Source organism: Oncorhynchus keta, chromosome 2 (assembly GCF_023373465.1).
Source record: "Oncorhynchus keta strain PuntledgeMale-10-30-2019 chromosome 2, Oket_V2, whole genome shotgun sequence".
Taxonomy (NCBI): domain Eukaryota; kingdom Metazoa; phylum Chordata; class Actinopteri; order Salmoniformes; family Salmonidae; genus Oncorhynchus; species Oncorhynchus keta.
In genome coordinates, this window is record NC_068422.1 from 6,229,167 (window position 1) to 6,255,165 (window position 25,999).

The following is a 25,999-nucleotide window of genomic DNA, read 5'->3' on the forward strand; positions in this document are numbered from 1 at the left end:
TCATTGACTAATGGATATATGTATTCATGTTATTACAGTATACCTCACTCATTGACTAATGGATATATGTATTCATGTTATTACAGTATACCTCACTCATTGACTAATGGATATATGTCTTCATGTTATTACAGTATACCCCACTCATTGACTAATGGATATATGTATTCATGTTATTACAGTATACCTCACTCATTGACTAATGGATATATGTATTCATGTTATTACAGTATACCCCACTCATTGACTAATGGATATATGTATTTATGTTGTTACAGTATACCTCACTCATTGACTAATGGATATATGTATTCATGTTATTACAGTATACCTCACTCATTGACTAATGGATATATGTATTCATGTTATTACAGTATACCTCACTCATTGACTAATGGATATATGTATTCATGTTATTACAGTATACCTCACTCATTGACTAATGGATATATGTCTTCATGTTATTACAGTATACCCCACTCATTGACTAATGGATATATGTATTTATGTTGTTACAGTATACCTCACTCATTGACTAATGGATATATGTATTCATGTTATTACAGTATACCTCACTCATTGACTAATGGATATATGTATTCATGTTATTACAGTATACCTCACTCATTGACTAATGGATATATGTATTTATGTTGTTACAGTATACCCCACTCATTGACTAATGGATATATGTCTTCATGTTATTACAGTATACCTCACTCATTGACTAATGGATATATGTATTTATGTTGTTACAGTATACCCCACTCATTGACTAATGGATATATGTCTTCATGTTATTACAGTATACCTCACTCATTGACTAATGGATATATGTATTTATGTTGTTACAGTATACCCCACTCATTGACTAATGGATATATGTATTTATGTTGTTACAGTATACCCCACTCATTGACTAATGGATATATGTATTCATGTTATTACAGTATACCTCACTCATTGACTAATGGATATATGTCTTCATGTTATTACAGTATACCCCACTCATTGACTAATGGATATATGTCTTCATGTTATTACAGTATACCTCACTCATTGACTAATGGATATATGTATTTATGTTATTACAGTATACCTCACTCATTGACTAATGGATATATGTCTTCATGTTATTACAGTATACCCCACTCATTGACTAATGGATATATGTCTTCATGTTATTACAGTATACCTCACTTATTGACTAATGGATATATGTCTTCATGTTATTACAGTATACCTCACTCATTGACTAATGGATATATGTCTTCATGTTATTACAGTATACCTCACTCATTGACTAATGGATATATGTCTTCATGTTATTACAGTATACCTCACTCATTGACTAATGGATATATGTATTTATGTTATTACAGTATACCTCACTCATTGACTAATGGATATATGTATTTATGTTATTACAGTATACCTCACTCATTGACTAATGGATATATGTCTTCATGTTATTACAGTATACCTCACTCATTGACTAATGGATATATGTATTTATGTTATTACAGTATACCTCACTCATTGACTAATGGATATATGTATTTATGTTATTACAGTATACCTCACTCATTGACTAATGGATATATGTATTTATGTTATTACAGTATACCTCACTCATTGACTAATGGATATATGTATTTATGTTATTACAGTATACCTCACTCATTGACTAATGGATATATGTCTTCATGTTATTACAGTATACCTCACTCATTGACTAATGGATATATGTATTTATGTTATTACAGTATACCTCACTTATTGACTAATGGATATATGTCTTCATGTTATTACAGTATACCTCACTCATTGACTAATGGATATATGTCTTCATGTTATTACAGTATACCTCACTCATTGACTAATGGATATATGTATTTATGTTATTACAGTATACCTCACTCATTGACTAATGGATATATGTATTTATGTTGTTACAGTATACCTCACTCATTGACTAATGGATATATGTCTTCATGTTATTACAGTATACCTCACTCATTGACTAATGGATATATGTATTCATGTTATTACAGTATACCTCACTCATTGACTAATGGATATATGTATTTATGTTATTACAGTATACCTCACTCATTGACTAATGGATATATGTATTCATGTTATTACAGTATACCTCACTCATTGACTAATGGATATATGTATTCATGTTATTACAGTATACCTCACTCATTGACTAATGGATATATGTATTCATGTTATTACAGTATACCTCACTCATTGACTAATGGATATATGTATTTATGTTGTTACAGTATACCTCACTCATTGACTAATGGATATATGTATTCATGTTATTACAGTATACCTCACTCATTGACTAATGGATATATGTATTCATGTTATTACAGTATACCTCACTCATTGACTAATGGATATATGTATTCATGTTATTACAGTATACCTCACTCATTGACTAATGGATATATGTATTCATGTTATTACAGTATACCTCACTCATTGACTAATGGATATATGTATTCATGTTATTACAGTATACCTCACTCATTGACTAATGGATATATGTATTCATGTTATTACAGTATACCTCACTCATTGACTAATGGATATATGTATTTATGTTGTTACAGTATACCTCACTCATTGACTAATGGATATATGTATTTATGTTGTTACAGTATACCTCACTCATTGACTAATGGATATATGTATTTATGTTGTTACAGTATACCTCACTCATTGACTAATGGATATATGTCTTCATGTTATTACAGTATACCCCACTCATTGACTAATGGATATATGTATTCATGTTATTACAGTATACCCCACTCATTGATCAAAAAAGTAACAGGATGTCCAAGTGGACGAAAAAGGGAACGAGTCATAAATGATTAACCAGAAATCTCAGCCAAGGTAATTATTGTTTATGTGGTGCTTCTTAGTTCTTCCTCTTTTTAGATGATTTCTTTATTAACCTCTAATTTCGAGGTGAGTTCCGATGTGTTGGTAAACTTTGTTTTATATTACCTAGACTGTATCTGTCTAAAATGACAGTAAAACCATAGTTCTTATCTGTATTGTAGAGTAGAAAGGATCATACTTTGTCTATGATGTAGTCTACATTAAGGTGAATATTTTCAGAACAACATTTGATACATTCAGATTGGTCTCATACTATAGGATCTGTTTTGCATATAGATTAAGTGGAGCAGACGGCCATTTGTCCATAGAGGTCATTGCTAGATCCGAAGAGCAAAGGTATAGCTTCTCTGTCAAGCACTGTGAAATGATGGGATGGTCATTGAGTGTGTCTCGTTGCTAGTCACTGAGTGCATTCAGATGACCAGTTTCAGTACAGTACACATTGATGTGAATGTAATGTGAAGGACCAAGCTAATATTATCTGATATGCATGCCATTCCATAGCTTGCCACAGGTAAAAAGGCTAAAATGACTATCATAATATGAGACAGAGAGGTGCAAGCATGTCCTCATCCCAGTAGTAGAGACTTGATGGTAGTTGTGCATGAAACACACTTTTTTTCATAAAGTCATACAATTGAAACAACTGTATATTTTGGATGTGCAATTTGCACCATAGTTTGAATTGTCTCACCATTGTGGGACAATTCAAAGTATGCTGCAACCTCAACGTTTCAGAGAATTTTACATACCCAAATCAAAAGTGATTACATACAAATACTGTATGTATGGTACAAGTATGTTGAGAAAACTTTAACATTGACCTATCAGAATGGGTTACTTTATACACAGATTAGATTTGACCTTCTCCACGAGCAAACTATTATTGAAACTGATATCAGTTACTTTGTTACTTTGTTTGGATAGCAGGTATCTCTCATTACTGGACCACTTCACTTCCTACACTGAAATGTTGTATGTACTGTATACACATCAATGCATCATCCTGTCTGTAAGGAGCTTATTTTCCCTGGTCTGGATGGCTCTTATTTTGAAATCTAGGCTGTTTAAAAATAGCTCATTGCAGAGCGAATCGAGAGCATTATATTTCACAGTGCAGAGACATCGGGGCTTATGATCACATAAAGGTTCAATATGAGAGAGAGGAGAGCAGCAGCAGACAGCCAGTTACAGAGGTCTACCCTCCCATTGCTCATCCACGTCAAAATAGACCATGACGATGTCGGACTGTTTGTCTTCATTGAAAAATCACTACCACTATCTGTAGCAAATGACAGATCTGATTTTCCTCAATTGGAATCCAATTGTTTTTGTTCAGACATGCTGCTAAGCTTATTGATGTGTTGTACATTAAAGATGTGGATTGGCTCAAAACCGTTGGCTTAGTGTCATTGATTTTCACGATTCTTACAGTTACTTTGGTCCATTACACTGTTTGGACTGAGACTGATCTGTTACTTCATATGCTGTCACACTGTACTAAAGCTGTTTCAATTACAAGTTCAATTGAAAGGACAACATAAGACTAGACAAAATAACATTTGTAAGACTGCATTGGTTAATTCCCCAATGGAAGTAGTGCCACATTTTCCGCCATTGAGTACATCTATTCTGGGATAGGGTTGGTTGTGACAGAATAAAGTAATGCCACAGGGAAGCCTTTAGCCTTGTTGAGCATCAGGATTTTCTACAACACTGCTGAATCACTGTGGTCTGAGGCTATGCAAATGTGGACAACCTGATTCATATGATACCATATACAAATTCTGTTTTGCATTGTAAAACACAGATTGAAGAACACAATCTAAGAACACATCTAGTCAAATGGCTACCCAGACTATTTGCATTGCCCCCCCCCCTCCTCTCTCCACACCATTGCCACTCTCTGTTGTCATAATAGTCATCTATGCATAGTCATTTTAATTAACTCTACCTACATGTACATACTACCTCAACTAACCAAAGCCCCCACACACTGACCCTGCACCCCCTGTATATATTGTTATTTTTACTGCTTCTCTTTAATTACTTGTTACTTTTCTCTCTTATTCTTATCCGTATTTTTTGAGAAAGTTAGGAGTTAAGATAGGAGTTATGACATGAGTTAACAAACAGTGAAATGTTATGACATTCACAGAGTGTGGCAAACTTAATTAAACTTATCAAATGGCATTGACTAAATATAGACCGACTGTAATCCACTACAAGACACAGAGTCATCATACCCTTTCATTAGCTGTGACTACCCTGTCACTAGCTGTACCTAACCTGTCACTAGCTGTGACTAACCTGTCACTAGCTGTGACTACCCTGTCACTAGCTGTGATTAACCTGTCACTAGCTGTGACTACCCTGTCATTAGCTGTGACTACCCTGTCACTAGCTGTACCTAACCTGTCACTAGCTGTGACTACCCTGTCACTAGCTGTGACTAACCTGTCCCTAGCTGTGACAACCCTGTCACTAGCTGTACCTAACCTGTCACTAGCTGTGACTAACCTGTCACTAGCTGTGACTACCCTGTCACTAGCTGTGACTAACCTGTCCCTAGCTGTGACTACCCTGTCACTAGCTGTGACTAACCTGTCATTAGCTGTGACTACCCTGTCACTAGCTGTGACTAACCTGTCACTAGCTGTGACTAACCTGTCACTAGCTGTGACTACCCTGTCACTAGCTGTGACTAACCTGTCCCTAGCTGTGACTAACCTGTCCCTAGCTGTGACTAACCTGTCCCTAGCTGTGACTAACCTGTCACTAGCTGTGACTAACCTGTCCCTAGCTATGACTAACCCGTCCCTAGCTGTGACTAACCTGTCCCTAGCTGTGACTAACCTGTCACTAGCTGTGACTAACCTGTCCCTAGCTGTGACTAACCTGTCACTAGCTGTGACTACCCTGTCACTAGCTGTGACTAACCTGTCCCTAGCTGTGACTACCCTGTCACTAGCTGTGACTAACCTGTCATTAGCTGTGACTACCCTGTCACTAGCTGTACCTAACCTGTCACTAGCTGTGACTAACCTGTCACTAGCTGTGACTACCCTGTCACTAGCTGTGATTAACCTGTCACTAGCTGTGACTACCCTGTCATTAGCTGTGACTACCCTGTCACTAGCTGTACCTAACCTGTCACTAGCTGTGACTACCCTGTCACTAGCTGTGACTAACCTGTCCCTAGCTGTGACAACCCTGTCACTAGCTGTACCTAACCTGTCACTAGCTGTGACTAACCTGTCACTAGCTGTGACTACCCTGTCACTAGCTGTGACTAACCTGTCCCTAGCTGTGACTACCCTGTCACTAGCTGTGACTAACCTGTCATTAGCTGTGACTACCCTGTCACTAGCTGTGACTAACCTGTCACTAGCTGTGACTAACCTGTCACTAGCTGTGACTACCCTGTCACTAGCTGTGACTAACCTGTCCCTAGCTGTGACTAACCTGTCCCTAGCTGTGACTAACCTGTCCCTAGCTGTGACTAACCTGTCACTAGCTGTGACTAACCTGTCCCTAGCTATGACTAACCCGTCCCTAGCTGTGACTAACCTGTCCCTAGCTGTGACTAACCTGTCACTAGCTGTGACTAACCTGTCCCTAGCTGTGACTAACCTGTCACTAGCTGTGACTACCCTGTCACTAGCTGTGACTAACCTGTCCCTAGCTGTGACTACCCTGTCACTAGCTGTGACTAACCTGTCATTAGCTGTGACTACCCTGTCACTAGCTGTGACTAACCTGTCCCTAGCTGTGACAACCCTGTCACTAGCTGTACCTAACCTGTCACTAGCTGTGACTAACCTGTCACTAGCTGTGACTACCCTGTCACTAGCTGTGACTAACCTGTCCCTAGCTGTGACTACCCTGTCACTAGCTGTGACTAACCTGTCATTAGCTGTGACTACCCTGTCACTAGCTGTGACTAACCTGTCACTAGCTGTGACTAACCTGTCACTAGCTGTGACTACCCTGTCACTAGCTGTGACTAACCTGTCCCTAGCTGTGACTAACCTGTCCCTAGCTGTGACTAACCTGTCCCTAGCTGTGACTAACCTGTCACTAGCTGTGACTAACCTGTCCCTAGCTATGACTAACCCGTCCCTAGCTGTGACTAACCTGTCCCTAGCTGTGACTAACCTGTCACTAGCTGTGACTAACCTGTCCCTAGCTGTGACTAACCTGTCACTAGCTGTGACTAACCTGTCACTAGCTGTGACTACCCTGTCACTAGCTGTACCTAACCTGTCACTAGCTGTGACTACCCTGTCACTAGCTGTGACTAACCTGTCACTAGCTGTGACTAACCTGTCCCTAGCTGTGACAACCCTGTCACTAGCTGTACCTAACCTGTCACTAGCTGTGACTAACCTGTCACTAGCTGTGACTACCCTGTCACTAGCTGTGACTAACCTGTCCCTAGCTGTGACTACCCTGTCACTAGCTGTGACTAACCTGTCATTAGCTGTGACTACCCTGTCACTAGCTGTGACTAACCTGTCACTAGCTGTGACTAACCTGTCACTAGCTGTGACTACCCTGTCACTAGCTGTGACTAACCTGTCCCTAGCTGTGACTAACCTGTCCCTAGCTGTGACTAACCTGTCCCTAGCTGTGACTAACCTGTCACTAGCTGTGACTAACCTGTCCCTAGCTATGACTAACCCGTCCCTAGCTGTGACTAACCTGTCCCTAGCTGTGACTAACCTGTCACTAGCTGTGACTAACCTGTCCCTAGCTGTGACTAACCTGTCACTAGCTGTGACTAACCTGTCACTAGCTGTGACTAACCTGTCCCTAGCTGTGACTACCCTGTCACTAGCTGTGACTAACCTGTCATTAGCTGTGACTACCCTGTCACTAGCTGTACCTAACCTGTCACTAGCTGTGACTAACCTGTCACTAGCTGTGACTACCCTGTCACTAGCTGTGATTAACCTGTCACTAGCTGTGACTACCCTGTCATTAGCTGTGACTACCCTGTCACTAGCTGTACCTAACCTGTCACTAGCTGTGACTACCCTGTCACTAGCTGTGACTAACCTGTCCCTAGCTGTGACAACCCTGTCACTAGCTGTACCTAACCTGTCACTAGCTGTGACTAACCTGTCACTAGCTGTGACTACCCTGTCACTAGCTGTGACTAACCTGTCCCTAGCTGTGACTACCCTGTCACTAGCTGTGACTAACCTGTCATTAGCTGTGACTACCCTGTCACTAGCTGTGACTAACCTGTCACTAGCTGTGACTAACCTGTCACTAGCTGTGACTACCCTGTCACTAGCTGTGACTAACCTGTCCCTAGCTGTGACTAACCTGTCCCTAGCTGTGACTAACCTGTCCCTAGCTGTGACTAACCTGTCACTAGCTGTGACTAACCTGTCCCTAGCTATGACTAACCCGTCCCTAGCTGTGACTAACCTGTCCCTAGCTGTGACTAACCTGTCACTAGCTGTGACTAACCTGTCCCTAGCTGTGACTAACCTGTCACTAGCTGTGACTACCCTGTCACTAGCTGTGACTAACCTGTCCCTAGCTGTGACTACCCTGTCACTAGCTGTGACTAACCTGTCATTAGCTGTGACTACCCTGTCACTAGCTGTGACTAACCTGTCCCTAGCTGTGACAACCCTGTCACTAGCTGTACCTAACCTGTCACTAGCTGTGACTAACCTGTCACTAGCTGTGACTACCCTGTCACTAGCTGTGACTAACCTGTCCCTAGCTGTGACTACCCTGTCACTAGCTGTGACTAACCTGTCATTAGCTGTGACTACCCTGTCACTAGCTGTGACTAACCTGTCACTAGCTGTGACTAACCTGTCACTAGCTGTGACTACCCTGTCACTAGCTGTGACTAACCTGTCCCTAGCTGTGACTAACCTGTCCCTAGCTGTGACTAACCTGTCCCTAGCTGTGACTAACCTGTCACTAGCTGTGACTAACCTGTCCCTAGCTATGACTAACCCGTCCCTAGCTGTGACTAACCTGTCCCTAGCTGTGACTAACCTGTCACTAGCTGTGACTAACCTGTCCCTAGCTGTGACTAACCTGTCACTAGCTGTGACTAACCTGTCACTAGCTGTGACTACCCTGTCACTAGCTGTACCTAACCTGTCACTAGCTGTGACTACCCTGTCACTAGCTGTGACTAACCTGTCACTAGCTGTGACTAACCTGTCCCTAGCTGTGACAACCCTGTCACTAGCTGTACCTAACCTGTCACTAGCTGTGACTAACCTGTCACTAGCTGTGACTACCCTGTCACTAGCTGTGACTAACCTGTCCCTAGCTGTGACTACCCTGTCACTAGCTGTGACTAACCTGTCATTAGCTGTGACTACCCTGTCACTAGCTGTGACTAACCTGTCACTAGCTGTGACTAACCTGTCACTAGCTGTGACTACCCTGTCACTAGCTGTGACTAACCTGTCCCTAGCTGTGACTAACCTGTCCCTAGCTGTGACTAACCTGTCCCTAGCTGTGACTAACCTGTCACTAGCTGTGACTAACCTGTCCCTAGCTATGACTAACCCGTCCCTAGCTGTGACTAACCTGTCCCTAGCTGTGACTAACCTGTCACTAGCTGTGACTAACCTGTCCCTAGCTGTGACTAACCTGTCACTAGCTGTGACTAACCTGTCACTAGCTGTGACTAACCTGTCCCTAGCTGTGACTAACCTGTCACTAGCTTTGGCTACCCTGTCACTAGCTGTGACTACCCTGTCACTAGCTGTGACTATATAATATGTTATGAGATGATGAATATAATATTCTTAGAGGTAATCTCTCTAAGTGATAAGGCTCTTTGTGTATATTCAAATAATCAAATAAGTACAATACAAAACAGGTTTTTAAACAATTTAGGCACAAGCTAAGTTATTTAAACAACTCTAATCCAACAAAATGACATTACAGGAATGGGTTTTTGCCTGGCAGTGTTCCCTAAACAGCTGATCTGAATACACAGAGGGAAAGTCAAAAGGTTCTTCCTCAATAAGTAGGGTAGATAGCAATCCTAACTGTCTCTCGGCAACCCTCTTCATGCATAGTCCAGGGGCAATGTATCCAACAGAGAACATTTAGAGAACTCCTACTACCAACTACTGTAACAGCACACACACAACAATCACAAGGACAATAAATTCTCTCTCACACACACAAATACACACAGAAACATAGACACACACAGAAACATAGACACACACAGAAACACAGACACACACAGAAACATAGACACACAGACTAAAGGGGACTCACGAGCATGCTCCATGACTGGAAGAAAATGATCACCCTTGTGAGCTGATCCTTTCTTTTCCTAATCTCTCTCTCTCTCTCTCTCTCTCTCTCTCTCTCTCTCTCTCTCTCTCTCTCTCTCTCTCTCTCTCTCTCTCTCTCTCTCTCTCTCTCTCTCTCTCTCTCTCTCTCTCTCTCTCTCTCTCTCTCTCTCTCTCTCTCTCTCTCTCTCTCTCTCTCTCTCTCTCTCTCTCTCTCTCTCTCTCTCTCTCTCTCTCTCTCTCTCTCTCTCTCTCTCTCTCTCTCTCTCTCTCTCTCTCTCTCTCTTCCTGTGCAGGGAGATTCAGTGTTCCTTGCTGCATGCCTCTCTGCAGTGGACATGACCATGAAGCCATTGGAGGTTGCTGAGGGGAGGACAGCTCATAATAATGACTGGAATGGAGCGAATGGAATGGTATCAAACACATGGAAACCATGTTTGATGTATTTGATACCATTCCACTGATTCCGCCATTACAACGAGCCCGTTCTCCCCAATTAAGGTGCCACCAACCTCCTGTACATGAAGCAGCCCAGTGAGCACAGGCAGGGGACACAACAACCATTACCTCCATTAGCAAGGCTTGATTGAGCCAGTCTGGAACCATCAAATGGAGCCTCCCTGTCCACTGAGGCTTTTAGCTGCAACCTGAGGCCACAGGGGGGAAGATAGAGAGAGGGGGGGGGGTCTCTGCAACCATCATTAAAGCCAGACTGATTTCATTACTGCTATTCACCTAAAAAAAATATTCTCTCTGCACCCCAGACTCCATGTGTCAATACCCATCACGACGTTCAGAGGCAGAATGGAAAGTTATGTGAGGTTGAAGTCGGTGAACAAGTGGGTTTGAGGGCTGTGTGGAAAATCTCTGAAAAAAACAGTTTAGTCTATTTTGAAGCGCAGTGTTGAAATTAGCCAACGTTCTAAAAGGAATGAGTCATAGTAGCTGATATTTTCTTCTCTGGCAGCAGACACTTCAAAGTGGGCTTTCAGAGAAACAACACTTGAGGGTATTTAGATCTCTGGCTCAGCCAGGAGTCTATAAGAAGGCTGTAAATGGCATTGCACTGTAGAACTGAGCAAGCATACAGTATGAAGCCTGGGCAGGTAAGGGTACATTTCATTGTTAGGATAATCTCTCATGGACAGATGCAAGTAACCTAATCAAGAATCTTACGCAATAATGCAAGATTTTAGTACCTGGTGTCCTAGATTATTGTTAGGCTATTGACAAGATAACGACTGAAAGTGCTGCCACTTAAGAATTTCACTCACAACCTGTCTAGTCTCCCGGGAACCAGCACCTGATATGGTAGCTAGTAGCTAAAGAGCCATGGGGGTTGAGATGAGAAGAGGCCTCCAAGGCTTCCAAAAGCTGCCAAGTCCTTAGCCCTTTATGGTCCTAACAAGTCCTTAGCCCTTTATGGTCCTAACAAGTCCTTAGCCCTTTATGGTCCTAATAACTCCTTAGCCCTTTATGGTCCTAACAACTCCTTAGCCCTTTATGACCCTAACAAGTCCTTAACCCCTGATTGGTCCTAACAAGTCCTTAACCCCTTATTGGTCCTAACAACTCCTTAGCCCTTTATGGTCCTAACAAGTCCTTAACCCCTGATTGGTCCTAACAAGTCCTTAACCCATTATGGTCCTAACAAGTCCTTAGCCCTTTATGGTCCTAAAAAGTCCTTAGCCCTTTATGGTCCTAAAAAGTCCTTAGCCCTTTATGGTCCTAAAAAGTCCTTAGCCCTTTATGGTCCTAACAACTCCTTAGCCCTTTATGGTCCTAACAACTCCTTAGCCCTTTATGACCCTAACAAGTCCTTAACCCCTGATTGGTCCTAACAAGTCCTTAACCCCTGATTGGTCCTAACAAGTCCTTAACCCCTTATTGGTCCTAACAACTCCTTAGCCCTGATTGGTCCTAACAAGTCCTTAACCCCTGATTGGTCCTAACAAGTCCTTAGCCCTTTATGACCCTAACAAGTCCTTAACCCCTGATTGGTCCTAACAAGTCCTTAACCCCTGATTGGTCCTAACAAGTCCTTAGCCCTTTATGGTCCTAACAAGTCCTTAGCCCTTTATGACCCTAACAAGTCCTTAGCCCTTTATGACCCTAACAAGTCCTTAGCCCTTTATGGTCCTAACAAGTCCTTAGCCCTTTATGACCCTAACAAGTCCTTAGCCCTTTATGACCCTAACAAGTCCTTAGCCCTTTATGGTCCTAACAAGTCCTTAGCCCTTTATGGTCCTAACAAGTCCTTAGCCCTTTATGACCCTAACAAGTCCTTAACCCCTGATTGGTCCTAACAAGTCCTTAGCCCTTTATGGTCCTAACAAGTCCTTAGCCCTTTATGACCCTAACAAGTCCTTAGCCCTTTATGGTCCTAACAAGTCCTTAGCCCTTTATGACCCTAACAAGTCCTTAGCCCTTTATGACCCTAACAAGTCCTTAGCCCTTTATGACCCTAACAAGTCCTTAGCCCTTTATGGTCCTAAAAAGTCCTTAGCCCTTTATGGCCCCTAACAAGTCCTTGGCCCTTTATGGCCCTAACAAGTCCTTGGCCCTATATGGTCCTAACAAGTCCTTAGCCCTTTATGGTCCTAACAAGTCCTTAGCCCTTTATGGTCCTAATAAGTCCTTAGCCCTTTATGGTCCTAACAAGTCCTTAGCCCTTTATGGCCCCGAACAAGTCCTTGGCCCTTTATGGCCCTAACAAGTCCTTGGCCCTATATGGTCCTAACAAGTCCTTAGCCCTTTGGTCCTAACAAGTCCTTAGCCCTTTATGGTCCTAATAAGTCCTTAGCCCTTTATGGCCCTAACAAGTCCTTAGCCCTTTATGGCCCTAACAAGTCCTTAGCCCTTTATGACCCTAACAAGTCCTTAGCCCTTTATGGCCCCTAACAAGTCCTTAGCCCTTTATGGCCATAACAAGTCCTTAGCCCTTTATGGTCCTAACAAGTCCTTAGCCCTTTATGGCCCCTAACAAGTCCTTAGCCCTTTATGGCCCTAACAAGTCCATAGCCCTTTATGATCCTAACAAGTCCTTAGCCCTTTATGGTCCAAACAAGTCCTTAGCCCTTTATGGCCATAACAAGTCCTTAGCCCTTTATGGCCCTAACAAGTCCTTAGCCCTTTATGGCCCTAACAAGTCCTTAGCCCTTTATGGCCCTAACAAGTCCTTAGCCCTTTATGGCCCTAACAAGTCCTTAGCCCTTTATGGCCCTACCAAGTCCTTAGCCCTTTATGGCCCTACCAAGTCCTTAGCCCTTTATGACCCTAACAAGTCCTTAGCCCTTTATGGCCCCTAACAAGTCCTTAGCCCTTTATGGCCATAACAAGTCCTTAGCCCTTTATGGTCCTAACAAGTCCTTAACCTCTTTATGGTCCTAACAAGTCCTTAGCCCTTTATGGTCCTAACACGTCCTTAGCCCTTTATGGCCCTAACAAGTCCTTAGCCCTTTATGGACCTAACAAGTCCTTAGCCCTTTATGGCCCTAACAAGTCCTTAGCCCTTTATGGCCCTAACAAGTCCTTAGCCCTTTATGGCCCCTAACAAGTCCTTAGCCCTTTATGGCCCCTAACAAGTTCTTAGCCCTTTATGGCCCCTAACAAGCTTGATGACTAATTTAGAACACCAAGTAAATTATAGCAATCTGAACAAGGTGCAAACTTGTGCCCTGCTAACTCTCCCTGATGGTGCTAAAACTGAACTGCATTATTAAAGTAGCTGCATATACTCAATACTCACAAAGGTCATATTTGAGAGTCAAAGTCCATGTTAAATTTCTGCCAGTGTTTCAACACATGATGTAATTGAATGTATTTAATCATTATTGTGTGAACAGCATTATTACAAGTTATGTTGACAATATCCTCCATGTCCTTTTGGTCTTGCGGATATTAATGACCAACAGTGTGACATTAACTGAGCTGGGTTACTGTTTGACAACTGGGTCAGCTCAAGTGGGATGGAAATTGCATTTACATAGTTTTGAAAGTGACAGCGGAAACAAGTTTGTATTTTTAGACTCTTTAAGGAATGATAAACAAAGTGAGCCACTGACCTGGCACAGTCAGGTTGTTGTGTAACTTAAAGTCACACCGTACCGTATTAAAGGTTGAGTTTTACTATGTTGGAACTTGTAACCCATGGTCATTGGACAAAGTATGTGGCTGCAGAATAGATGCAGACCCATGATGATGAGTCATAACTATATATCTATAAAGTCTATAAAGACATCAAAGCAAAATAAACCTTTTATAAGCAACTGAAAAACATATGGGAAAATATCCTAACGGCTTTCAAAGATAACCAGGGCAGCATGGAAATCAGTGATGAAAGACCCCTCTCACAAAGATAACCAGGGCAGCATGGAAATCAGTGATGAAAGATCCCTCTCACAAAGATAACCAGGGCAGCATGGACATCAGTGATGAAAGACCCCTCTCACAAAGATAACCAGGGCAGCATGGAAATCAGTGATGAAAGACCCCTCTCACAAAGATAACCAGGGCAGCATGGAAATCAGTGATGAAAGATCCCTCTCACAAAGATAACCAGGGCAGCATGGACATCAGTGATGAAACAATCTGTGCCGTACTAAACCCAGACCGGTCTATTAGTTCATAAGCTGTCACACTGTACTAACCCCAGACTGGTCTGTTACTTCATAAGCTGTCACACTGTACTAAACCCAGACTGGTCTGTTACTTCATAAGCTGTCACACTGTACTAAACACAGACTGGTCTGTTACTTCATATGCTGTCACACTGTACTACACACAGACTGGTCTGTTACTTCATAAGCTGTCACACTGTACTAAACCCAGACTGGTCTGTTACTTCATAAGCTGTCACACTGTACTAAACACAGACTGGTCTGTTACTTCATATGCTGTCACACTGTACTACACACAGACTGGTCTGTTACTTCATAAGCTGTCACACTGTACTAAACCCAGACTGGTCTGTTACTTCATATGCTGTCACACTGTACTAAACACAGACTGGTCTGTTACTTCATATTCTGTCACACTGTACTAAACACAGACTGGTCTGTTACTTCATATGCTGTCACACTGTACTAAACACAGACTGGTCTGTTACTTCATATGCTGTCACACTGTACTAAACACAGACTGGTCTGTTACTTCATATGCTGTCACACTGTACTAAACCCAGACTGGTCTGTTACTTCATATGCTGTCACACTGTACTAAACACAGACTGGTCTGTTACTTCATAAGCTGTCACACTGTACTAAACCCAGACTGGTCTGTTACTTCATATGCTGTCACACTGTACTAAACCCAGACTGGTCTGTTACTTCATATGCTGTCACACTGTACTAAACACAGACTGGTCTGTTACTTCATAAGCTGTCACACTGTACTAAACCCAGACTGGTCTGTTACTTCATATGCTGTCACACTGTACTAAACACAGACTGGTCTGTTAATTCATAAGCTGTCACACTGTACTAAACACAGACTGGTCTGTTACGTCATATGCTGTCACACTGTACTAAACCCAGACTGGTCTGTTACTTCATATGCTGTCACACTGTACTAAACACAGACTGGTCTGTTACTTCATAAGCTGTCACACTGTACTAAACACAGACTGGTCTGTTACGTCATATGCTGTCACACTGTACTAAACCCAGACTGGTCTGTTACTTCATATGCTGTCACACTGTACTAAACACAGACTGGTCTGTTACTTCATATGCTGTCACACTGTACTAAACACAGACTGGTCTGTTACTTCATAAGCTGTCACACTGTACTAAACACAGACTGGTCTGTTACTTCATATGCTGTCACACTGTACTAAACACAGACTGGTCTGTTACTTCATATGCTGTCACAATGTACTAAACACAGACTGGTCTGTTACTTCATATGCTGTCACACTGTACTAAACCCAGACTGGTCTGTTACTTCATAAGCTGTCACAATGTACTAAACACAGACTGATCTGTTACTTCATATGCTGTCACACTGTACTAAACACAGACTGGTCTGTTACTTCATATGCTGTCACACTGTACTAAACACAGACTGGTCTGTTACTTCATATGCTGTCACACTGTACTAAACACAGACTGGTCTGTTACTTCATATGCTGTCACACTGTACTAAACACAGACTGGTCTGTTACTTCATATGCTGTCACACTGTACTAAACCCAGACTGGTCTGTTACTTCATATGCTGTCACGCTGTACTAAACACAGACTGGTCTGTTACTTCATATGCTGTCACACTGTACTAAACACAGACTGCTACCCTGGTTACAAAGATAACCAGGGCAGCATGGAAATGAGTGATGAAAGACCGCTCTGACAAAGCAACCCTTTGTGTGTTTGATGCTGAGTCTTTTGGCATCGCCGTCTCACAGGGCCACGATTTTGCATTCAAGGGAGCAGAGAGCTTTAGGCTTGGAAAGATGATCAAGGAAGATGTTCGAGGTGTTTTCCTTGCCCCCCCCCACAGGTCGGTGGGGGTTAACCCAGGAATACATGTCTTCTCATGTCGCTGCCTGAGGTACAGACTCAAAAATACTTATTTAATGTAACGTTATGCAGGGAGACAGAATACTTCATAATGGCAGGCCCTTCAAAACCGAGGAGATATTGAAGTTTGAACTTCAATGTCTTTATTCCAGAAGCTTCCCTCTGTATGTGTTGATCATCACAACTCAAGATGAGGATATGACTCCAAAATATTGACAATAAAACAGGAATGGAATGGATCTGGAACGAATATCAGCCAAGTCCTCAAATCGATGAGTGGATATGATCGACATCTGAGGGAAGATCATTTCAGGGGAAGGGAATTATGTGATGTTGTTCAGCGGCATTGAAATAGTCCCAGCCAGCAAGAGACAAATTAATATTGCGCTTCAGTCGGAATCACTCTGAACTGATCTTAGTTAGAAGCAGACATCTGCCACCACACAGCTGCCTGCATAGAGATACTGTATCACGTTCTAATTATATTTTTATGGCCATCTGCTTAGATTACCCCTCTTTCACTTTCAGTTCCTTCCCAGTCTAGAGATTGATTAGTGTCAGAGGAAGATCACTTCCCTTGGTTCCACTCTACTAACACTGCAGTGACTACAGGTCCTTGTGAGGGGTTGTACTTTCCTAGAAAATGGGGTTACCTTAACTAATCCAGTTGTAACCATAGTAATTAACACACAAACATAACATGTTTTGATGTTCATTGATACTACCTTACCAGACCAGTTGGCCTTGTTGAGAAACCAACAAGACTGCTACAGTACAAACTCTCTTAGAATGTAGTCTGAGAATCATTTACATGATATGCAGTACCAGTCAAAAGTTTGGACGCACCTAGTCATTCAAGGGTTTTTCCAAATTTTTACTATTTTCTACATTGTAGAATAATAGTGAAGACATCAACATTATGAAATAGCACATATGGAATCATCTAGTGACCAAAAAAGTGTTAAACAAATCAAAATATATTTTAGATTTTAGATTCTTCAAAGTAGCCACCCTTTGCCTTGATGACAACATTTCACACTTTGGCATTCTCTCAACCAGCTTCACCTGGAATGCTTTTCCAACAGTCTTGAAGGAGTTCCCACATATGCTGAGCACTTGTTGACTGCTTTTCGTTCACTCTGTGGTCTACTCATCACAACTCATCCCAAACCATCTCAACTGGGTTGAGGTCAGGTGATTGTGGAGGCCAGGTCATCTGATGCAGCACTCCATCACTCTCTTTCTTGGTCAAATAGCCCTTACACAGCATGGAGGTGTGTTTTGGTTCATTGTCCGGTTGAAAAACAAATGATAGTCCCACTAAGAGCAAACCAGATGGGATGACGTATGACTGCAGAATGCTGTGGTAGCCATGCTGGTTAAGTGTGCCTTGAATTCTAAATGAATCACAGACAGTTTCACCAGCAATGCACCAACACACCTCCTCCCTCATGCTTCACAGTGGGAACCACACATGCAGAGCTCATCATTTCCACAGGTCTAATGTCCATTGCTTGTGTTTCTTGGCCCAAGCAAGTCTCTTCTTCTTATTGGTGTCCTTAAGTAGTAGAAGTTCCTTTGCAACAACTCGACCACGAAGGCTTGATTGACGCTGTCTTCTCTGAACAGTTGATGTTGAGATGTGTCTGTTACTCTGTGAAGCATTTATTTGGGCTGCAATTTCTGAGGCTGGTAACTCTAATGAATGTATCCTCTGCAGCAGATGTAACTCTGGGTCTTCTTATCCTGTGGTGGTCCTCATGAGAGCCAGTTTCATCATAGCGCTTGATGGTTTTTGCGACTGCACTTGAAGAAACGTTCTTGAAATGTTCCCTATTGACCGATCTTCATGTCTTAAAGTAATGATGGACTGTCGTTTCTCTTTGCTTATTTGAGCTGTTCTTGCCATAATATGGACTTGGCATTTTACCAAATAGGGTTATCTTCTGGACACCACTCCTACCTTGTCATAACACAACTGATTGGCTCAAATGCATTAAGAAGGAAAGAAATTCCACAAATGAACATTTAAAAAGGCACACCTGTTATTTAAAATGCATTCCAGGTGACTACCTCATAGGGCTGGTTGAGAGAATGCCAAGAGTTCCCAAACCTGTCATCAAGGCAAAGAGTGGCTACTTTAAAGAATCTCAAACATAAAATATATGTTGATTTGTTTAACACTCTTTTGGTTACTACATGATTCCATATGTGTTATTTCATAGTTTTAACATCTTCACTATTATTCTGCAATGTAGAAAATAGTCAAACTAAAGAAAAACTCTGGAATGAGTAGGTGTTCTAAAACTTTTGACTGCTACTGTACATTGTTATAATGACCTGGCTATGATTGAATGCAATGCTGGATATGTTGGAAACATAATTATGACCAGCTGCATTGTGTTAAACACAGGCAGTAGCAAAGGGCACAGAAAGTGTGATACTTAGTAATTTGGAGTGTCAAATTCAAACTGAATGTCTATTTTGGGAGTATTGTCCAGAAAGGGTACAATGTGCACAGCGTGCTACACTGCCTAGCTCCCTTACAGTGTAATTACATGACTAATTGAGTGTAGGGAGGAACAGTATTCAACCCCTCATTGATTCTGAAGGGGCAAAAACCTATAATGATCACAACAAATCATTACTTCCCAGAGCTTCTCTAAGAGTCTGAAACCCCTTCCATTATTATTTGAGAGAGCGTAACAACTCTGAGTTGGAAAGGTCAGAGGTACTCAAATGAGAGACAAAGAGTACACTTTCAAGACAAGTTCTTATTAAGCAAAACAATATATAAATGGAATATTAACTAGATCATTTCCATGTAGGCCTTTATTGTGGTGATGTGTGGCCCTGTACTGTTATATTTATTAGAAGACCACATACTGTATATATATTTATAAACTGGGTGGTTCCTTGCCTGAATGCTTACTGGCTAAAAGCTGTGGTACATGAGACCGTATACCACGGATATGACAAATCATTTCTTTTTACTGTTCTAATGACATTGGTAACCAGTTTATAATAGTAATAAGACACCTCAGGGGTTTGTGGTGTATGGCCAACAGACCATGGCTAAAGGCTGTATCCAGGCACTTAAGAACATCTTATAGCCATGGTATATTGGCCATATACCACACCACACCCCCTCGTGCCTTATTGCTTTAATATACACTACCGTTCAAAAGTTTGGGGTCACATAGAAATTTCTTTGTTTTTTAAAGAAAAGCAATTTTTTTGTCCATAAAAATAACATCAAATTGATCAGAAATACAGTTTAGACATGGTTGTAAATTACTATTGTAGCTGGAAACGGCTGATGTTTTTATGGAATATCTACATTGGCGTACAGAGGTCCATTATCAGCAACCATCAGTCCTGTGTTCCAATGGCACGTTGTATTAGCTAATCCAAGTATATAATTTTAAAAGGCTAATTGATCATTAGAAAACCTTTGCAACTATGTTAGCACAGCTGAAAACTGTTGTGCTGATTTAAAGAAGCAATACAACTGGCCTTCTTTAGACTAGTTGAGTATCTGGAGCATCAGCATTTGTGGGTTCGATTACAGGCTCAAAATGGCTAGAAACAAAAAACATTCTTCTGAAACTCGTCAGTCTATTCTTGTTCTGAGAAATGAAGGCTATTCCATGCGAGAAATTGCCAAGAAACTGAAGAACTCGTACAACACTGTGTACTACTCCCTTCACAGAACAGCACAAACTGTCTCTAACCAGAATAGAAAGAGGAATCCCCGGTGCACAACTGAGCAAGAGGACAAGTACATTAGAGTGTCTAGTTTGAGAAACCGATGCCTCAAAAGTCCTCAACTGGCAGCTTCATTAAATAGTACCCGCAAAACACCAGTCTCAACGCCAACAGTGAAGAGGCGACTCCGGGATGCTGGCCTTCTAGGCAGAGTTGCAAAGAATAAGCCATATCTCAGACTGGCCAATAAAAATAAAAGATGAAGATGGGCAAAAGAACACAGACACTGGACAGAGGAACTCTGCCTAGAAGGCCAACATCCCGGAGTCGCCTCTTCACTGTTGATGTTGAGACTGGTGTTTTGTGGGTACTATTTAATGAAGCTGCCAGTTGAGGACTCGTGAGGCATCGGTTTCTCAAACTAGACACTCTAATGTACTTGTCCTCTTGCTCAGTTGTGCACTGGGGCCTCCTACTCCTCTTTCTATTCTGGTTAGAGACTGTTTGTGCTGTTCTGTGAAGGGAATAGTACACAGTCTTGTACCAGATCTACAGTTTCTTGGCAATTTCTTGCCAAGAAACTGCCTTCATAGCCTTCATTTCTCAGAACAAGAATAGACTGATGAGTTTCAGAAGAAAGTTCTTCATTTCTGGCCATTTTGAGCCTGTAAACGAAGCCACTAATGCTAATGCTACAGATACTCAACTATTCTAAAGAAGGCCAGTTGTATTGCTTCTTTAAATAAGCACAACAGTTTCCGGCTGTGCTAACATAATTGCAAAAGGGTTTTATAATGATCAATTAGCCTTTTGAAATGATAAACTTGGATTAGCTTACACAACATGCCATTGGAACAAGGGAGTGATGGTTGCTGATAATGGTCCTCTGTACGCCTAAGTAGATATTCCATGAAAAACAGCCGTTTCCAGCTACAATAGTCATTTACAACGTTAACAATGTCTACACTGTATCTCTGATCAATTTGATGTAATTTTAATGGACAAAAAATTGCTTTTCTTTCAAAAACAAGGAAATGTCTAAATGACCCCAAACTTTTGAACGGTAGTGTATATATACCCTTTTCAAAACAAGTTGGCCTGAGTTACAACTGAGATACAACAGACACAGGAAATGAGCTCCAACAAAAGGAGCTTTCCCCCCCTCTTGTGGATATTTGAGAAACTACCAGACAATAGCCAGCATTTCCTGCTATTACTCTACATGTGTTATCACACTTCCTGCTGCAATAAAGTGCAAAGAATGAATGATGGCAATACATAAACCGACTTTTGTCTGTAAAATATTTCTGGTTTAGGTAATGTGATCTAGATAATAAAAATAACTTGAAACTAAATTAACAAGGCAAGGCAATATCACACAGACACCAATCGGCAGACTTTGGCTAGATACAGACGATGATAATATACAGATGTAGAATCTTAATTTAAACGCCCTGTTGCAGGAGGAGTTTCCTGCAATGCAGGACATTTAAAACATAGTGTATTTGAGGTTTAAAACGACTTCTGAAGTTTGTAATTTCCGTTTAGACATTTCTGTCTTGATTTTCCCTTACGAAAAATTGTATCAACCCCTACAAATGTATAATCCACATAATCATTCACATTTCCTGTTGCTGCAGGATTCTTTTCCTGCTGTAGCAAACTGGCTCAAATTAAGATCCTACAGCTGTACTGTAGCATGCATGAATTCAAGATCCACTTAACTAGACTACTCTGAAAGGGCAGAAGGACAGAAGTGGAAAACAAAGTTGACTGATGACAGGAAGTGGACTGTCAGTAGACATAATGTACTGATGTGACATTTGATAGAGGAGTCATGGTAAAGCTTGGGGTCTAATGTCAGTAAATTGTTTGCGAAAGCCTTGACATTGTACATACTGTATGAGAACCTTATGACCACATCAATGTGAAATATGTGAACATTTAACCCACACAGCTGTGACAATTAAGAAATAATACAGATATGGTGTTTATAATGCACTTCTGAACGATATGGAATATCTCACAAACAAAGTCCTTCTTCTATAGGAAATAATCTATGTGGAATAAAGAACAAGGCCTTTACTGTGACGATTAACAGCCCATTCTCACCAGAGCCTATTAAACCTCAGAGGAACACAGCTCCATAGGACATCAAGACTAGAGGCATTATAGCTCTTTGAAGGTCTGTGCACTTTGCAGAAATGACAACAGGAAACCACTGCAGCATTGGGCACCTTAGTTCTATATAAAGGCCATTCTCGAGAAGGGGACTCAGCAACTTCTCTCTTGGAAACGTGATCTCATGCTATCGTTGTCATTGTCAGTTCATGATATCAAGTACATCCTTTCATTGAAAAACATGAGGGCAGTGGAAAAAGTACCCAACTGTCATACTTGAGTAAAAGTAAAGATACCTTAATAGAAAATGACTCAAATAAAAGTAAAAGTCACCCAGTAAAATTCTACTTGAGTAAAAGTATAAAAGTATTTGGTTAAAAAAATATACTTAAGTATCAAAAGAAAAGTATAAATAATTTCAAATTCCTTATATTAAGCAAACCAGATGGGGCTATTTTATTTTTAATTTATGGAAAGCCACAGGCACACTCCAACACTCAGACATAATTGGCAAACAAAGCATGTCGGTTTAGTGAGTCCGCCAGATCAGAGGAAGTAGGGATGACCAGTGATGTTCGGTTGATAAGTGCATGAATTTCATTATTTTGCTGTCCTGCTAAGCATTAATAATGTAACAAGTACTTTTGGTTGTCAACGAAAACATGTGGAGTAAAAAGTACCATATTTTCTTTAGGAATGCAGTGAAGTAAAAGTAGACGAAAATATAAATAGTACAGTATAGATAAGATACCCCCAAACATGACTTAAGTAGTATTTTTGTTCACTTTACCACACTGCATAAGGGAAATCATAATTCATGATTGATTGTTAATCAACAACAACACATTATACATTGTTGGACTTTTTATGTTGAGGCCTGCCTATATTAGATAGAAAACATAAACGTACGTGTTTTAAAGTTGGACGTTTGTGACTGGAATCACAATGAGCAGCATCAGATGCCTTGCATGTTTAAAACAAATATATATATATATGTATATATATATATATTTACAGTTGAAGTCAGAAGTTTACATACACCTTAGCCAAATACATTTAAACTCTGTTTTTCACGATTCCGGACCTTTAATCCTAGTAAAAAGTCCCTGTCTTAGGTCAGTTAGGATCACCACTTTATTTTAAGAATGTGAAATGTCAGAATAATAGTAAAGAGAATGATTTTTTTCAGCTTTTATTTCTTTCATCACAATCCCAGTGGGTCAGAAGTTTACATATACTCAATTAGTATTTGGTAGCATTGCCTTTAAATTGTTTAACTTGGGTCAAACGTTTTGGGTAGCCTTCCACAAGCTTCCCACAATAAGTTGGGTGAATTTTGGCCCATTCCTCCTGGCAGAGCTGGTGTAATTGAGTCAGGTTTGTAGAGGCCTCCTTGCTCGCACACACTTTTTCAGTTCTGCCCACACATTTTCTATAGGGTTGAGGTCAGGGATTTGTGATGGCAAAATGGCTTAAGGACAACAGTCAATGTATTGGAGTGGCCACAACTTTGGAAGTATGCTTGGGGTCACTGTCCATTTGGAAGACCCATTTGCAACCAAGCTTTAACTTCCTGACTGGTGTCTTGAGATGTTGCTTCAATATATCCACATAATTTTCCACCTCATGATGCCATCTATTTTGTGAAGTGCACCAGTCCCTCCTGCAGCAAAGCACCCCCACGCTTCACGGTTGGGATGGTGTTCTTCGGCTTACAAGCCTCCCCTTTTTCCTCCAAACATAACGATGATCATTATCGCCAAACAGTTCTATTTTTGTTTCATCAGACCAGAGGACATTTCTCCAAAAAGTACAATCTTTGTCCCCATGTGCAATTGCAAACTGTAGTCCGGCTTTTTTATGGTGGTTTTAGAGCAGTAGCTTCTTCCTTGCTGATCGACCTTTGAGGTTATGCCAATATAGGACTCCTTTTACTGTGGATATAGATACTTTGGTACCTGTTTCCTCCAGCATCTTCACATGGTCGTTTGCTGTTGTTCTGGGATTGATTTGCACTTTTCGGAGCAAAGTACGTTCATCTCAAGGAGACACAATGCATCTCATTCCTGAGCAGTATGACGGCTGCGTGGTCCCATGGTGTTTATACTTGCGTACTATTGTTTGTACAGATGAACGTGGTACCTTCAGGCATTTGGAAATTGGTCCCAAGGATGAACCAGAATTGTGGAGGTCTACAATTTATTTTCTGAGGTCTTGGCTGATTTCTTTTGATTTTCTCATGATGTCAAGCAAAGAGGCACTGAGTTTGAAGGTAGGCCTTGAAATACATCCACAGGTACACCTCTAATTGACTCAAATTATGTCAATTAGCCTATCAGAAGCTTCTAAAGCCATGACATAATTTCTGGAATTTTCCAAGCTGTTTAAAGGCACAGTCAACTTAGTGCATGTAAAGTTCTGACCCAATGGAATTGTGAAACAGTGAATTATAAGTGAAATAATCTGTCTGTAAACAATTGATGGAAAAATGACTTGTGTCATGCACAAAGTAGATGTCCTAACCGACTTGCCAAAACTATAGTTTGTTCACAACAAATGTGTGGAGTGGTTGGTAAACATACACCTAACTGTATGTAAACTTCCGACTTCAACTGTATATATATATATATATATATATATATATATATATATAATAAACCCCCATATATATAATAACCCCACAATCAAAATGACTGCATATCCTCATTTGATCACAGAGAGGTGTAGCATTATGCATTCAAAAACTTGAATTATGAATTCTATGCATGTCAAGCCCTGCCATTTAATTTCTTCCAAATATACTTTTAACTAACTCTGCTTTCATCTGTGGTACAACCATTTTCAGTGTTTTCCATTAAGTTCTAACTTCAGCAAACAAAACTAAATTTGCAAAATATGGACGAGGTTATACATATTTGGCGCGTGTAGGCTATTGAAATACTCACCTGAACGTGCGCCTCGCAGTCTCAACAGTATTCTAGACCTGAAACCAGAAGTGTCACTGTGAGAACGAACTCTGCAAATCGGAGAGAACGTCTTCAAATCGGGGAAACTGTCTTCATTGGCCATCTGATCCATAGAACACCGAGTGATATATACAGTATTGTCGGGTGTGCTGAAAATGACAGGGTACAGCGACAGCTTTTAAGAAGATCAGTAACCCCTCCCCTCGACTTGTTGTTCTGCTCGAGAAGATTGCTGTAAAATTCACTTTCAATGTACTTGTACAAAAATACAGTATTTGGGTTAATAGTGTGTCATAAAGTTGGGAATTAAGAAGATATGAAAGAGGAAATATGATCTGTTTAAAAAAAAGTGTATATATATATATAGCAACACCTCTCCTTCACTTGCTGTTCTGTTGTTGTTGATACAGTGATGAGAGTGGGCCTGTGTATTCAAATAACAACTTTACAGAGAATATCCTGCCTGT

At 40.9% G+C, this 25,999-nt stretch overlaps 1 protein-coding gene across 3 annotated transcripts in view; it reads right to left on the reverse strand.

The window, feature by feature from the left end:
- Positions 1 to 25,684, reverse strand: part of LOC118371011 (phosphatase and actin regulator 2-like) — an 89,816-nt gene extending 64,132 nt beyond the window's left edge. Inside the window, exon 1 of one of the 3 annotated variants that reach the window (XM_052471120.1) lies at positions 25,512 to 25,683. In XM_052471120.1, the coding sequence (XP_052327080.1) occupies positions 25,512 to 25,644 (133 nt within the window). In that variant the 5' untranslated portion in view covers positions 25,645 to 25,683. Of the gene's footprint in view, positions 1 to 10,203; positions 10,232 to 25,511 lie in introns of those variants that run through there. The other 2 variants (XM_052471136.1, XM_052471125.1) reach the window with 2 other exon arrangements.
- Positions 25,685 to 25,999: the final 315 nt, after the last annotated feature.